The sequence below is a fragment of the Mus pahari genome, chromosome 8 (genome assembly GCF_900095145.1).
Source record: "Mus pahari chromosome 8, PAHARI_EIJ_v1.1, whole genome shotgun sequence".
NCBI lineage: Eukaryota > Metazoa > Chordata > Mammalia > Rodentia > Muridae > Mus > Mus pahari.
Window position 1 is genome coordinate 50,469,340 of NC_034597.1, and position 16,061 is coordinate 50,485,400.

The 16,061-nt window shown below is 38.4% G+C and overlaps 1 protein-coding gene across 4 annotated transcripts in view; it reads right to left on the reverse strand.

Moving 5' to 3' along the window:
• Nucleotides 1-16,061, reverse strand: part of Setdb2 (SET domain bifurcated histone lysine methyltransferase 2) — a 48,666-nt gene that overhangs the window by 10,908 nt on the left and 21,697 nt on the right. For all 4 annotated transcript variants that reach the window (XM_029541605.1, XM_021203252.2, XM_021203251.2 and 1 more), the window contains 8 exons: nt 13,913-14,473; nt 11,840-11,956; nt 9,880-10,049; nt 8,217-8,415; nt 7,438-7,537; nt 6,817-6,910; nt 3,862-4,202; nt 798-886 (listed from right to left, as the gene is read on the reverse strand). In XM_029541605.1, the coding sequence (XP_029397465.1) occupies nt 798-886; nt 3,862-4,202; nt 6,817-6,910; nt 7,438-7,537; nt 8,217-8,415; nt 9,880-10,049; nt 11,840-11,956; nt 13,913-14,473 (1,671 nt within the window). The remainder of the gene's footprint in view (nt 1-797; nt 887-3,861; nt 4,203-6,816; nt 6,911-7,437; nt 7,538-8,216; nt 8,416-9,879; nt 10,050-11,839; nt 11,957-13,912; nt 14,474-16,061) is intronic.

Genomic DNA, 16,061 nt, shown 5'->3' on the forward strand with positions numbered 1-16,061 from the left:
CAAAACACATGAAACTCAAGAAGAAGTAAGACTAAAGTGTGGATCCTTCGTTCCTTTTTATAATGGGGAACAAAATACCCATGGAAGGAGTTACAAAGACAAAGTTTGTAGCTGAGATGGAAGGAGTGACCATCCAGAAACTGCCCCACCTGGGAATGTATCCCATAAACAGCCATCAAACCCAGACACTATTGCATATGCCAAGAAGATTTTGCTGATAGGACCTTGATATAGCTGTCTCTTGTGAGGCTATGTCAGTGCCTGGCAAATACAGAAGTGGATGTTCACAGTCATCTATTGGATGGAACACAGGGCCCCCAATGAAGGAGCTAGAGAAAGTACCTAAGGAGCTGAAGGGATCTGCAACCCTATAGGAGGAGCAATAATAAGAACTAACCAATACCTCCCAGAGCTGTGTCTCTATTTGCATATGTAGCAGAGGATGGCCTATTTGGCCATCAATGGGAGGAGAGGCCCTTGGTCTTGTGAAGATCATATGCCCCAGTACAGGGGAATGCCAGGGCCAGGAAGCGGGAGTTGGTGGGTAGGGGAGCAGGGCTGGGGGAGGGTATAGAGGATGTTAGGGATAGTATTTGAAATGTAAATGAAGAAAATATCTAATAAAAAAAGAATAGAAATTACAACCACTTAAATTTTTACTGAAATTTAGGTAAACTGACTATTTTATGATACCAGATTTTGGGGGCTATGTTGCATCTTTTCATATTTTTTTGTATTCAGTATCTTAAAAGCCAGAGCTACAGAATTAAATTGTATAAGCAAAATAAATCACAAACCTGTTGGTGAAGAATGCCACCAATGGAAAATTCCTGTCATGTGTTTCTACAAAAACATTCTGCACCCAGAGATTTGGGCAGCAACTATGCTGTTAAAAAATAAATAAATAAACCGAGGTTAGACATAGCATCCTTGTTTCCTACACATCTCACTGATTTCATCCTTCTCAGTTTAAGTAGTATGCAATTTCCCACAGTTCTTAGCCGTGTAGTTAATAGGAAGAACCAATTCAGTATAGCCATTCAGATATGCTGACAGAAATACAAAATAGAACTGCCAAATGGGGATTGTTAGTCAGTACTTAATATTATTATAAACACATTTATCTTCCAACTCATCAACACTATATTAAAAATGTTCTATACAGGACCATCTGCATAGATATTTATGTGTAAGATTGTTAATAAATATTGGTTTTTAACCAGGACACATTTGAAAGTTATCTTAATACCTGCCTATTGGGATCTAGTTAAAAACTGACAAAATGGAATTCTATGCAGCATAAAGGGAGACACATGCTAACAAGAAGAATCAGGCCCAGTGCGATGGCTCAGTGGGGAAAGCCATTTACCAACCAGCTGGATAATCTGAGTCTGAACATACATGGTAAAAAGGGGAGAACCAAGTCTCCAAGTTATTCCCTAGCTTCCACACATGCATGTCACATGTGTGTATCCTCCTCCCTCACATACAATATATATGAGTATAAAATAGGAGAGAACCAGGAACTCCTGTGTACTGATACAGAATAAACTTCAGGATAGTATGTTCAGTTCCAAAGTGAATATAAGGGACAGCTCAGTCAATAAAGTACTTGTTATGCAACCATGGAGACCTGCGCTCAATCTCCAGACCCCTTGTGAAACATCCAGGTGTGGCGGCACACACTCATATTAGGACCAGAGCAGTAGAGGCAGGAGGATCCCTGGGCTTGCTGGCCGATAGCCCAGACTGATTAGTGAACTCCAGGCCAACGTATAACCTTGTTTTAAAAAACCAAAGGGAATAGCACTGAAGGAACAATGCCCATGATTGACCTCAGGGTCTCAAACACATAGGTGCACATGTGCAGATAGGCCACCACCCATGCACTCATACATACTCACAAAGTGAATAAGCTATATAAAAAAGGACCAACACCATACATGTATTTACTTGCATTTGCAAAGCTAAAAAAAAAAAAAAAAAAAAAAAAAAAGAGCAAGAATAAACAAGAGCCATAGAGTGGGATCAGGGAAATTGATAGCATAATACTTTTCAAGAGAAGGCTTTAACTGGGCAGTAAGTTCCAGGACATTCAGGGCTACACAGAAAAGACACTGTCTCAAAAAATGTAAAAGAAATAAATAAACAAACAAATGGAAAAGGCCCTGAAAACAAACAGAAATGTTGAAAGAGTTTAACACAAAGAGTACATGTAATATAATCCTTATATCCTAATCCAAATTAGCTCTTTGAAAAGGAGACATGTATAAGAAGTTGCTTTCTCTCAAGACAGCCACATGACCTTTTTCCAAGGCTTGTAACATAATGATACTCTCAATACCTCCCTTCCAGTATTCTTAGCTGCCCACTGTTTTCTCAAATGCTAATGTTTATTGCCATCATAAGACTCACAGAGGCACCAAGCCTCTACAATATCCTTGTACATGTCCATCATTTAGCATCAATGATGATTATCTCCTATTCAATTTTTTTGCAACTTATACAATTGAATTTGGAAACCGTGTGTATTTTATACATACATGTACTTCCACAGAAAGTCAAATGTTAGACAGATGTCTAGATTGCTCTTCACCTTAATTTTTCACACTTTATAACCCTATTTTTTGAGACAAGGTCTCATTGAACCTGGAGCTTGATGATTGGCTAGGCAAGTCAGTAAGCCCCAGCATCTTCCTGTCTTTCCCCCAGTAGGATTACAAGTATGTGTGTCATGATGCCTGGGGTATGAGTGTGTGTGTGTGACTGTATATGACATACTGTGTGTGGTATTGTGTGCATGCACATGTCTGTGTATGTGCATGAGGAAGCCAGAGGAGAATCTTGGATACACAGCTCATGTTTTACCATCATCCCTTTAGACAGCATCTCTCACTGAAACTGGACCTAATCAGTCTTCTGTCTCCACTTATAAGAGTTCCAGGGTTATAGGCATGCATACAGCCACACTAGCTTTAAATGTAGGTGCGGTGATCCAAACTCAGGGTCGTGTTAGCCTGGCAAGTACTTCACTGAGTCATCCTCCCAGCCCTGGAAACTTCATGTATTGACATTCTTTTTTTTTTTTTTTTGGTTTTTTTGAGACAGGGTTTCTCTGTATAGCCCCGGCTGTCCTGGAACTTACTTTATAGACCAGGCTAGCCTCGAACTCAGAAATCCACCTGCCTCTACCTCCCGAGTGCTGGGATTAAAGGTGTGCGCCACCACGCCCGGCATGTATTGACATTCTTTGGTTTTATGGTTTTTGTTTGTTTTTGTTGTTTTGTGTTTTAAAGACATGGTCTCCCATTATAGCACAGGTTGGTCTAAGACTCAGGAAACTCTCTTGCCTCAGCCTCAGAAGTGCTGGGATTACAGGCATGAGCCACCATGCCCAACATTTCTTAAGTTTTCAAATGCAAATGTTTACTGTATGGTAAGCTCTTCCAAACAATTTAAATCAGTATGATCTAGTATGATCCTCAAAAAACCCCAAATTGTCACTCCCATATTAGCAGCAGGAATTAAACATCAGGATACACAGATACACAGAGGACTGATTCTGGCAGTCTGTTTTGTCTTTAGAATCTATTAATCTTTTTTTTTTTTTTTTTAAAGTTTTATTGTAAGTACACTGTAGCTGTCTTCAGACACTTCAGAAGAGGGCGTCAGATCTTGTTACAGATGGTTGTGAGCCACCATGTGGTTGCTGGGATTTGAACTCCAGACCTTTGGAAGAACAGTCGGGTGCTCTTACCCACTGAGCCATCTCACCAGCCCTAGAATCTATTAATCTTATCGTCCTAATAAATTTTAAAGAAAAGAGTGCTTAAAAATAGGAATCTCAACCCTGATACTCACATTGAGGAAACGGCCCACATTTCCTTCTTTTGAAGCATCCAATAGAAACAGACTCTCCTTACTGAGCTGCATCAGGGAAGCAGATGGAATCTTTGTCCTCTCACTTGGCAGCTCCTCATCACACAAGGCCTGCTGGCTTTGAGAGGCTGCAGGCTCTTCCTCTTGGGACTTTTTTTCTGGGACTTCAAGCACCTGTTTAGTGCTCTTACTATTCAATACGGTTGCGTGCTTACACCTGTATGCTGGTGAAGTGTTGTCTCTACTTGCAGTTATATCTATCACATCTGATTCAGGCACCTGTTTGTCTTCAGAATTTCCAGCTTGGTTTGAACTTAAGTCCTCTAGTAGACATTGTTAGGAAGGAATTGTCAGGACATATAATTGGCTAAGTAATAGTGCTAAGATTAAGTGAGATGGCAGTTGCTTTAATTAGCAGTAATCTTTATCACGTGGTAAGGTAGGCAGTATTACTTGAATTATATAAATGAAAACATTGATTCTGGAGGACTTAGAAAGATTTACCTGATTCATACAAAGAACTGCTGCACACACATATGTGCCCAGCTTCGAAAGCCTGTCTTCTTTCTGTGATATCACCTCTTTTAATGAATCTATATGTTGCTTTCTCATTAATGTATTTAATAGCAAATCCAAAACCAGTGACTTTCTTTTCATCAACTCTGGAATCTCCATTTAAGTATATTCTAGACATATGTGACAAAGAGAGTGGCTAGGCCTTTAACATGCCACAGTCCTAAGAAAACTGTCAGGAGTTATTTTTTCCCTAAACCCCAGCAAAAACAAATGCATTTCCATGGGCTTGTACATATTAGTGTTTGGTGCCTTTACTAAATGACCAGTCAAAAATTGTACTTTTAGAAAACAAAGGTGATGAGCTGTTTAGTCAAGTTTTGCATCCACAATGGAATTAACTGTTTGTGAACATACAAGGTATGATTTCATATCAGAGAATAAATTCACGTGCTTAAAAGAAAAAAAAAAAAAAACCAACCTACTTATGCAATATAATCCAGTGCCCCTCACCCCCAATTATACTTCAGTTAAAAGTTGATCTTAGGCAGACAATAAGATACAGTGGGTAAAAGTACTTGCTGCCAAGCCGGAAGTTCTGAGTTCAATCCCTGGCACCCCATATGGTGGAAGGAAAGAACAGATTCCCAAAAGCTGTTCTCTGATCTTAGCATGCCATGCCATACATACGTGATCATACTTTCCTTCAACTATCCAGGTAATTTTTTTTTTTTTTTAAAGAGGGGGACGCAAAAATCTTTGATTTTTTTTTTCTTTAAAAAAAAAAAAAAAAGTTAATGTCAAAGAAGCCAGGAGCAGAATAGTGGTTATGAGGAAGAGGGAGCAAAATGAGGTTGCTCATAAGTGAATGGGTGCAATTGGATAGAAGGTGCAACTTCTAATGTCCCAGACAGCACAGTAAGATAGCAGTGGTTGCAATAATTAATGGCATTTTTCCAAATAGCCAATAGAGAAGAAATGTCAAATCCCTGAGGTGAATGATCATTATACAGTGTATACTGAATGCTACACTATACAAATAAATATATGGAACTGTTGGTTAAAAACATTTTTAGAAAGAAATTATATTTCTAAATATAAAAGCCTAAAAATAAAGGCTTCTGGCTTAATCACTATCATATGGACACTGATCCTACAGTATCTGTACTTTAGTCAAAGATTTCTGATACTTTCTTCTAGCTATATGATGTTATTTGGACTGCCTGTTACATATACTTAGCAAACGATGCAAATAGTGAAAGAGCCAAAGCAAGCATACTCACATGGCTTATGTGTTTTAAGGGGTAAGAGAACTATTATTAGAATGCCCTTTCTCAATAGAACTGTCCCAGCAAGGAACAGCCATACCTCCACCATCTATCCTTCAACACTAGTTAGGGAGTTTGCGTTGTAGGTTAAAAGATATGAAATGGGAGAAGAGGCTGCAATGGCTGGCCTGTTCTCTGAACAGGACATCTGTCATCCATCTCTCTCCACTGAGGGATCCACTGAAATACAAAAGTTCATAAACCCAGGTCTGCCCAACTCTGAAAGACATATTCTGTGGAGGGAATTTTGTATCCTCACTAGCATTACACTGAGCATCCTATACAGCACTGTGGGCTGAACTGCTAGAGTGATGTTTCTTTAAGAGTCCAAAAGGAAGATTTGAAATGTGATGCTTTGGATAGTCCTTCCAAAGCCATGAATGATGCCCGTGGACCATGGAGGCAGAGCCATCCACTCAACCCCTCTTCCATGCAGTAGGTCAGTGCTGAAATCAGACCAGAAGTCTGCAAACTCCTGTCAATTTAGCAGTTATATGGTCTCTGTTGTGAGTATTCAATTACACTAATGTAAAGGGAAAATAGAAACCTGTAAGTCAATGCCTACAGCTTATAGTCCACTAAAACTTTATTTATGGACACTCCTAAGTTCACCTAATTCTCAAGTGTCATGAAATATTATGCAATGTCTGATTTTTTCTTTCTTTCTTTCTTTCTTTCTTTCTTTCTTTCTTTCTTTCTTTCTTTTTTTTAAAGATTTATTTATTTATTATATGTAAGTACACTGTAGCTGACTTCAGACATTCCAGAAGAGGGAGTCAGATCTTGTTATGGATGGTTGGGAGCCATCATGTGGTTGCTGGGATTTGAACCCCGAACCTTCAGAAGAGCAGTCGGGTGCTCTTACCCACTGAGCCATCTCACCAGCCCCTGATTTTTTCTTAACTATTTAAAAACATAAAAAGTATTCTTTCACCAATCACAATTTACATTTGGCAGGCCAGATTTGGAGTATAGTTTACCAATATCCACTTGATAAACTCATCAATTTGTTATGAAGTCTATGGAAAGGAGCTGTAGATTTAAATAAAGGGACAAAGGGCAGCGAGGTAGGCAACCATAAAGAAATGAAGCCTACCGTGAGTTCTCCTAGCTTTAGAGTTCACATGTTCTTGAGCTGGTTTAAATCCATTCTTATCTTCTGGGGCGGCAGAATCTGAGCAAACAAATCCCTTCAAAGAAAATAAGAAAGGCAGCTGTGCTTTCTAAGCCAGGAAAAAGGATTAGGAACTGGGTCTCTTCACCAAGTATCACTCTTTATAGGTCACGTATGGTTGGTTAGATCTGAAAAGCTGCAAAGCTGGCATCATAAGGAGCCCTGGCATAAGTGGGGCCAACACAGCATCCATTCTAAACTGTTTATTTCTAGGCACATTAGTAAGCCACAACTACAAAATTGTCAAGCTATTATTTGGGCTAAAAACATAATAAATTTATATCTCAGACTTTTGCATATAGCCTGTATGTTCAAAACAACAAAATAGATCCTACATAGTATTGCATAATATAAATATTTTAGTAAAGGCTAGAAAGATAAGACAATGGTTGATTTCCTTGGAGAGGCATCTCTCTTGGTTTTCAAGATAGTGTCTTGCTATGTAGCCCAAGCTGACTTCAAACTCACGATCCTCCTGAACTGTCCCTACCCAACCAAGCGCTGACACTGCAAGTGAGCTCAGTTTCATTTTGTGATTTTTACCATGTTTTTCTCATTGTAATGAAAAACAGTTGTCTTGGATTTAGTTCTTCTAATGACTGAATGACGCTGAGTTCTTGAAATATTTCTATGGTTCATTTCCCTGAAAAGGAAAAGAAAAGTTATTCTGTATCTCACCAGCTCATTTTATTAGGCCTTAAGTATAGGTAATATCATTACTTCATAAACTTCCATTATTGTTAGAAATTAATCTAGGGACTGGAGAAATGGCTCAGCAGTCAAGAGTACTAGCTGCTCATCCAGAGGACATGGTTTAACTTCCAGCACCCACAGGGCAGCTCATAATCATCTATAATTCCAGTTCCAGGGGATCCAAAACCCACTTCTGGCCCCTGAGGTCACCAGGCACACAAGTGGTACAGGCAAAACACCCATACACATAAATTTAAAATTAAAATATTAAAGAAATTAGTCTATATAATATCTATGCTACTTAGTGGAAGAAGAAAAAGATAATAGATATCAATAATTTTAAAATGTGTTTTTAAACAATTAAGGGACCCTAATAAAGAGTTTCAAATAGAAAGGTGATACAGATAATTAAAAGTATAGCCTTCATAAAGAATCACATAAACGTTACCCACAATGAACTCAGAAATGAGATACAGAAGGAAATGTGCTGGCTAGATATTAAGAATGCTGGATTTCTACAAGTGTTAAACTTAAACTGTGAGTCAAGATGATGTTTAGGGGAGGGGTGGTGGAAAGAGAGAAAGAGAGACACAGAGGGAACACCCCCACATTTCTGAGTTTTTACTTACACAGCGGGCTCTTTGAGATCACCGCTAAGCTTGGGAGGACAGTCCTCAGCATTAGGACTGTCACAGTGTGCTTCATGATCTGAACACACAATTTCTAGTTTCCTCTTTTTGGAAAATGAATTTTTCACAATGTGTTGTTGCTCTCTTCCATTTTCACCAATATTAGTTTTCTCAGGAGTGGCTCTGCTCAGTAACCTTCCTGAAATAAAACAGTGTTCAAAATGGGAAACTACCAACAAGTAGGCATCTGTCTTCTCTGTGCCAGGAGCGCCTTGTTTCTAGAGACGAACCCACCCTACAACTTCTAGAATACATCAAAGAAAACCGTTCCAACATACTAAAATCGACCAATGGGAGGCTGTCTTATCTTCATAATAAATATGAGCTACATGAGGGAAGCACAGTCCATTTTGGCATTTTATAAAGATCCACAGTCATGTAAAAACTAAAAAGCACTCGGCTCAAGACTTGTTTTTTTAAGTTTGAAATTTTAAACTCTTCTAAAAAAATGACCTATTTGGGGCTGGAGAAATGGCTTAGCACTTAAGAACACTGGCAGCTCTTCCAGAGGTCATGAGTTCAAATCCCAGCAACCACGTGGTGGCTCACAACCATCTGTAACAGGATCTGATGTCCTCTTCTGGTATGTCTAAAGATAGCTACAGTGTACTCATTAAAAAAAAAAAAAAAATGACCTATTTAAAATTTGTGACCTTGATCTACTACTATGCTCAAAATCAGTTTAATATTAAAATCTGTTGTACCTTCTTTCAAGAGTCATAATTGTATTTATCAAGCTAGAATTGGTGGCTAGTTATTGCCACTCATCTTTCTAGGTCAGCCTCATATCCTGTGCTAGCTCTGCAGAGAGTGCCAATGATGCTTTCTGGACACCACTGTGAGTGAGCAGGCAGCTTCACTAAAGGGCTAGTCTGAGAAACAGGAAGAATGTCTAGACAGGCTGGGTAGTGTATGTGTATGTAAGTGGTATGAGACAGATTCAAGCATGATCAATTTTTCTGGAGTCCCTGAAACTATGCGAGATGTTTAAAGTTACTGTCTGAATCAACATTACAATACTAACTTGTGAAATTCTAGTCAGTTCAAAATATTAAGGAGTTTTTGCTTTTACCTAGTAAGTGGGTCATTAGGTTTTTTGTTTGTTTGTTTTTTAAGATTTATTTATTTTATTTATATGAGTACACTGTAGCTGTCTTCAGACATACCAGAAGAGGGCATCAGATCCTATTACAGATGGTTGTGAGCCACCATGTGGTTGCTGAGAACTGAACCTTTGGAAGAACAGTCAGCACTCTTAACCGCTGAGCCATCTCTCCAGCCCAACCTTCATTAGTTTTTTTTATTTAGAAGTTTTCTTCCCTTACTCCAGAACATCTGTAGCTGTGAAGACAATGTGCCATTTGTTTAAGTCTCAAGCACTGGTGAAATAGAACCTTTCCTTTCTGAAGCACCTGGTACCTTATGGCATCTCAGCCCTTCTGGACCCATGGTCCAGTCACTTGTCTCCTTTTGTGCTGCCCCTACATCTTGTTGTTCTGCACCTGGCTAAAAGATGCCAATGGCTCTGACTAGGACAATTTATATTCATATATATATCCATCCTACTTACAGGAAATCTTTAAGAAACAAATCTTTTCTTTACCTGAATAAATGCACACAAATGTCCCTTTGTCAATGTCATCCAGGCAGCGCACTCCCCAGCCCTTCTTCTCACTTTTGAACACCTGTAGCCTTACCCGGGGACCATGCTGGATGACTCGGTTTTGACATATCTGTTGGTTACACTTGCAGAGCAGGTTGCATTCATAAATGCTAGCAATAATACACATAAGATGGTATCAATTAGTCTAAAAAGCAAAGTGAAGTATATCTATTGCTACTTCACTCAACTAATAATGAAACTGAGGGAAGTGTGAAAGTAGTGTAAGGTTAGATTGCCTGGGTTGACGAGCTGCAGTTTCTATTTTTAAGACAGAATTTTTTTTTTTTTTTTGGTTTTTCGAGACAGGGTTTCTCTGTGTAGCCCTGGCTGTCCTGGAACTCACTCTGTAGACCAGGCTGGCCTCGAACTCAGAAATCCGCCTGCCTCTGCCTCCCGAGTGCTGGGATTAAAGGCGTGCGCCACCACCACCCGGCTGACAGAATTTATTTTTATTTATGTTTTATCTATTAGTGTTTTGCCTGTGTATATAACTGTACCATGTGCATGCCTGGTGTCCACAGAAACCAGAAGAGGGGACTGAATCCCTGGGACCAGAGTTACAACTGAATGTGAATACTCATGTGGGTGCTGGGATTTGAACCTGAGTCCTCTAGAAGAACAGCAAGCACTGAGCCATCTTTCCAACCTCAAACAAGCAGCTTATATAACAGAGCTTAACTTACAGGGCTGTTTCATTAACCTCCATGTATCAATATTCATAAGATATGTATCCTGGTGCTCAGTACATAGTAAATGTTAGCTTTTAAAATGTGTAAAGGACATGTCTAGGATCAAATTCTTCTAATTCTAGTTCTACTGGTGCTATTTCTTAGTATTAATCAACAAGCTTAAAATTATCAACTGTCAAGTTAGCTTCTTTCAATCACTTTTTCTTTTAATAAGTATATATCTTTAATATTATTAGTGTGTGTAGACAATGCTCAAGCATGTGTTGCGTGCGCGCGTGCGCGCGCGCGCATACACACACACACACACACACACACACACACACACACACACAGAGAGAGAGAGAAGATCAGGTGTCTGTTCTACTAGTCTCTGCTTTATTCCCTTGAGAAGGATCCCTTCACTGAGCCTAAAGGCAAGCCCCAGAGATTGTATATCTCCAGCCTCTAGTAGCACTATGCTAACAGGCATGTATAGCTTTTTACATAGGTTCTGGGGATTAGAACTCAGGTCCTCATACTCTTTGCTACTGAGTTAGCTCCTCAGCCCCTTCATTCATTTTTGAAACATCTTCCCCGTGTAGCTGAGGCTGGTCTTCGACTCAGTATCACTCATTTAGCCTCTGCCTCCCATGTGCTACAGACATGTTTTAATGAAAAAATGGCTACTCAGAGTCACTCACTTCCTGGAGAGCCAGACTTGAAGCAGCTGAGTGAATATACTCCAATGTGTGTGTGGTCACTCATTTCCATTCCTAATATACAATGGTTTCACATTATTATTTCTTAATAATTTAGGTTTACAGTATTAGAAACAAATATAAATGAAACCTGTAAGACTGTAGACCATAATAAAAAAAAGTCCTCTCTGGGCGGGGTAATGGCTCAGTGGGTAAAATGCTTGTTATGCATGAGGCCCTGAGTTAGGATCCCTAGAGCTCATATAAAAGCTAAGCATGGTGGAGCACATACTCTAGCCTCAGGAAGATAGCAGAGACAGTCTAGCCAAAGTGGGAAGCTCCAGGCTCAGTGAAAGACTTTATCTGAAGAAAACAAACAAGGTGGATAGTGACTGAAGAAGACACCTGGCTTCGACCTCTGGCTTCCACATGTGCACACACAGGCACAGGTACTACACCCCCAAGCATATAATGTAAGAAACATAACATCCTTCACAGATACAAACAACCTGCAACAAATCTAAGGTTCCTTACCCAGTAGGTACGAGTCTCTGCAGTCTTTTATATTTATATCCAGCACATTCTCCATCAGATGGCAAGGGACATGCTTTGGCATTCTTTGCTGTCAACTGAAGACATGCACATTTTTTTCTAAAAGAAAGGCAGTGGGGATAGAGAAGTGAGAATAAAAAAAAAAAATCACCAAGTTATGAGACTCAGTAAAACTGTAATGATATTTAAAAATGGTGGACTTTTATTTATAAGAGAGGTTTTGCCCAAGGACTATATGGAAACTTCTCTAAACACAGTAGGCCTGAGAAATAACACCAACTAAAAGCTCATTACGTCTAATATAAACCACACTGAGTTCCCTGTCCTTGAAACATATATTTAATTATATGGGCTTTTAATTTTTCAAAATGAATGTTTTCCTCAGCAGATGCTCATTTCTTGATAGTCTTAGTTGTATTCTTCTACCACAGATTATTTTAATAGTCATTCCCTTATTATCTGAGATATATTCAAGGACCCCTAAATGCTTAACATCTTGTATCAGTACCAAAGTTTATTTATTTGTGCTTTCCCCACATACTCTGAAACACTACCACATGATATCAGAATTAATATCCCCTTACATGCTTTACATATATAAAGCATGTAATCACAAGTAATATATGTGTGTGTGTATATAATATATAAAATCATTAGTTGTGCCCTTTGAGGCCATTAGTAAATAAAACGAGCCTTACTAGAATGTACTGCCAAATACAACACTTGATCTGATAATCAATGTGGCTGTTAAGTGACTAACTGGCAAATAATGAATACTGTGGACAGAGATGATTCACATTCCAAATGGGATGAAGTGGGGCATTCTATCACATGACTCCAAACAGCATGTAGTTTAATACTTATGATTTAAGTGTATATAGAATTCTCCACCTAATTTTTTATCCTGTCTGCATGTATATCTGTGCACAACTTGCATGTCTCATAGCTGTTGTCTAGGGAGGGCAGCAGTTCCCTTGGCACTGGATGTGAATTACCATGTGGTTGCTGGGCACTGAACTTGGGTCCTCTGGAAGAGCAGCCAGTACTCTTAACCTCTAAAACACCTCTCCAGCACAATACTTTTGTACTACAGTTAGCCACAGGAACTGAAGCCACTGTAAAGGAAGAAAATGCTGTAGTATAGTTTCTACTACCTTACTCAGAATATGAAATGAAAAATGACAAGCAGATCCCACTGCTTACCAGCCGTTAGTCACTGAACAGCTATATTGATTAACAGATCAAGGGCCATGCTTTAGAGTATGTGGGGAAAGTACAGACAGACAGACTTTGATACTAATACAAGATTTTAAGCATTCAGGGGTCCTTGCATATATCTTTCAGATAATGAGGGATATTATTAAAATGAGGGAAATATTAAAATAATTTCCCCCTTTGCTTAATATAAAGAGCAAATTTAAATTGTTAACTATACATATACATACACAAATCTATCCAATTATCTGTAAACCTACAAATGTGTATGTATTACACATCATTAAGAGAAAATATTTCTCAAGGTCTTGATGTATCAGAGTATGTTTTTATAGTCTTGATAGAATGTCAATACAGTGGTTAAAGAACAGTAGTTGTGAACACACTTACATCCCAAAAAATTCAGCCAGGAATGACACTTACTTTGTAAAAGTAAGATATAACAAGTAACAGCGAAATTAGGGACAAAGGTTCAAATACTGACTTTCCAATTTATCTGCTCTGTGACTTCTTTATTTCTGAGAGTAACTTCTTTACTTGTATGACAGAAATATACTACCTAACACAGGATTCTGTGATGATGAAGAGAATGTATTTAAAGTATTTGGGCATACATGACACTCATCAATGGCACTGTAATTGCTGTTATAACTATGGCAATAAATTTACTCATCCTTAGAGAAAATAAATTGCAAATAACCACTTTGGGCAGTTATCAAACAGGATATCTTTTTTCATCTATTTTAGACAATTTGTCCACTGTTTTAGACAGACAGAATGGCAAATGGAACACAGTAGGACTAGGCAAAGGTGTCTACATGACCACGTTTTTCTACTCACATGTCTATGCAGCCCTCAGAACAGTCACATGAATCAGAAAACATGCTGGAAAAGTTCAGATGATATGTTCGGGGCCATACTGTCTTTCTATACTTAAACTGTGGAAGTTTACTGTTGTCAATTTCATTACAGAAAGGAACTGACACTGACTCCACTCCATTACTAATATCCACATTAGAAACAACTTCATTTTGCTTTGGGTGATTCCGAGTCAATTGGACATAAGTATTGAAAGAGAAGTTGTCTGTGAATAAAAAGTTACACTCTGTTTCAAGCAGGTAATGGAAAACTTCCTCCATGTTTCGTAGACTCCGTCCACAGGGTGTTTTATAATTCACATGGAGGGCAGAAGAATGAGAGTTTGTCTTTGCATGTCGTCTTTGGAAGTGACATCTGATTGGTAGCTGCAGAGGGTTTTCTCCCTTCAAGGACAGTGGTGTTTCCATTAGACAAGCCCTGGAGCAGATATGGTGATGGAAAGATATATGCAGTGGGGCTTCCTTCTTCACTAAACCTTCAGCTTTAATCTTCACAGGGAGAGATACTTTTTTTCCTGTAGATCTATTAGAATAAAGTAATTATTATAACTCAAATTTATAGGTTAACTTCATTTTTAAAAACATTGCACACTAAGGTGACAATTACTGTATATTTTTTGGACAGTAGTAAGATAACCTAGACTCTGAAACACATTATATACTCTGGAGGCATTTGAAGGACAGATGGAATTAAGACAGTTCTAGAAAGTCTAATGATAGCTGTAGCTGTCTAAGAGGCTTTGATTAGCACATGGAGAGCCTGGACTTGTTTAAGGGCTGAGAACACATTTCTTCATGTGTGATTTGTTAAGTCTTTGCCTACCAAAACTAAGGCTAGCTGACAAAATGGTTAATTCTTTACAGTGCCTGCATCTAACAATTTTTTTTTTGTTTTTTTGTTTTTTTGTTTTTTCGAAACAGGGTTTCTCTGTGTAGCCCTGGCTGTCCTGGAACTCACTCTGTAGAACAGGCTGGCCTCGAACTCAGAAATCCGCCCCCCTAGTGCTGGGATTAAAGGCGTGCGCCACCACGCCCGGCCTAACAATTTTTAACTGATTTGCTCTCCTACAATATGGAAGACAGTTGTCAATAACACTGACATTTTGAGAACTGACAAAAGGAAATGGGACTGGTATTCAATTTAAGGGGAAAAAAAAATCTGAAAAAAAATTCTTGTGTTTTGAAGCCAGTTTTCAAACTTCCTCAAAGAACGTAAGCTTTATTTTTATTAAGTGTCTGTTATACATTAAAATAGGTATTTTATTTACTTTTGTCTCAAAAAACTCCAAACACCTATATTTTAGTATGTAATAGACACTGAAAGACATGGAGCTTCCACTAGATGAACAGTGCTGTGAGTAGCAACTTCATGGTGTATCGCTATCCCTGACATTCCTGTTAGCTAACCACATTACAATACTGTAAACCAGGTTTTGTTAATATTGCCAATTTTTTTCCTTAGGGGACAAGCTCCTTCAATTAGCTAGGTACACGATTTCATCAATGAAGTTTCTGGTTCTCAGTCTCATGGGTAAACGATATACTATCAATTGTTGGCACATCTTCTATTGTTGGATCTATTTCCAATTTGTCTCTCTGCTAGTGTTTTGATGAACATCCTCAGATATAAATCCTTTGCCAAGTTCCTGATTATTTTTATATCCCTTTAAGAGAAATTTCTAGTCAACAGGAATCCACATTTAAAAAGCTAAACTTGAAAAAAAAAAAACAACTAAAATTGATTAATTAAAAAAAAGAAATCAAACACATACAAGAATATATTTTCTTATAAAAACCCAAATGCCTCTTTGAGATCTACAGGAGTCTCAGCAAACAAGATTATCTAAACCTCCATTAGAAGATAACTAAACTTTGGCATAGTTTAGTGAACATAAGGCTTTCTTTTAAAATTCCTGAGGGATCAGGGTTGCAGCTCAGGGATATAGTACATCTTAGCATGTATGAGGTCTTGGGTCAGATGTCAAAAAGAAGAAAAAAAAAAAAAGAAAGAAAGAAAAGGAAAACAACAAAAGAAAGAGAGAGAGAGAGAAAGAGAGAGAGGAAGGAAGGAAGGAAGGAAGGAAGGAAGGAAGGAAGGAAAGAAGGAAGGA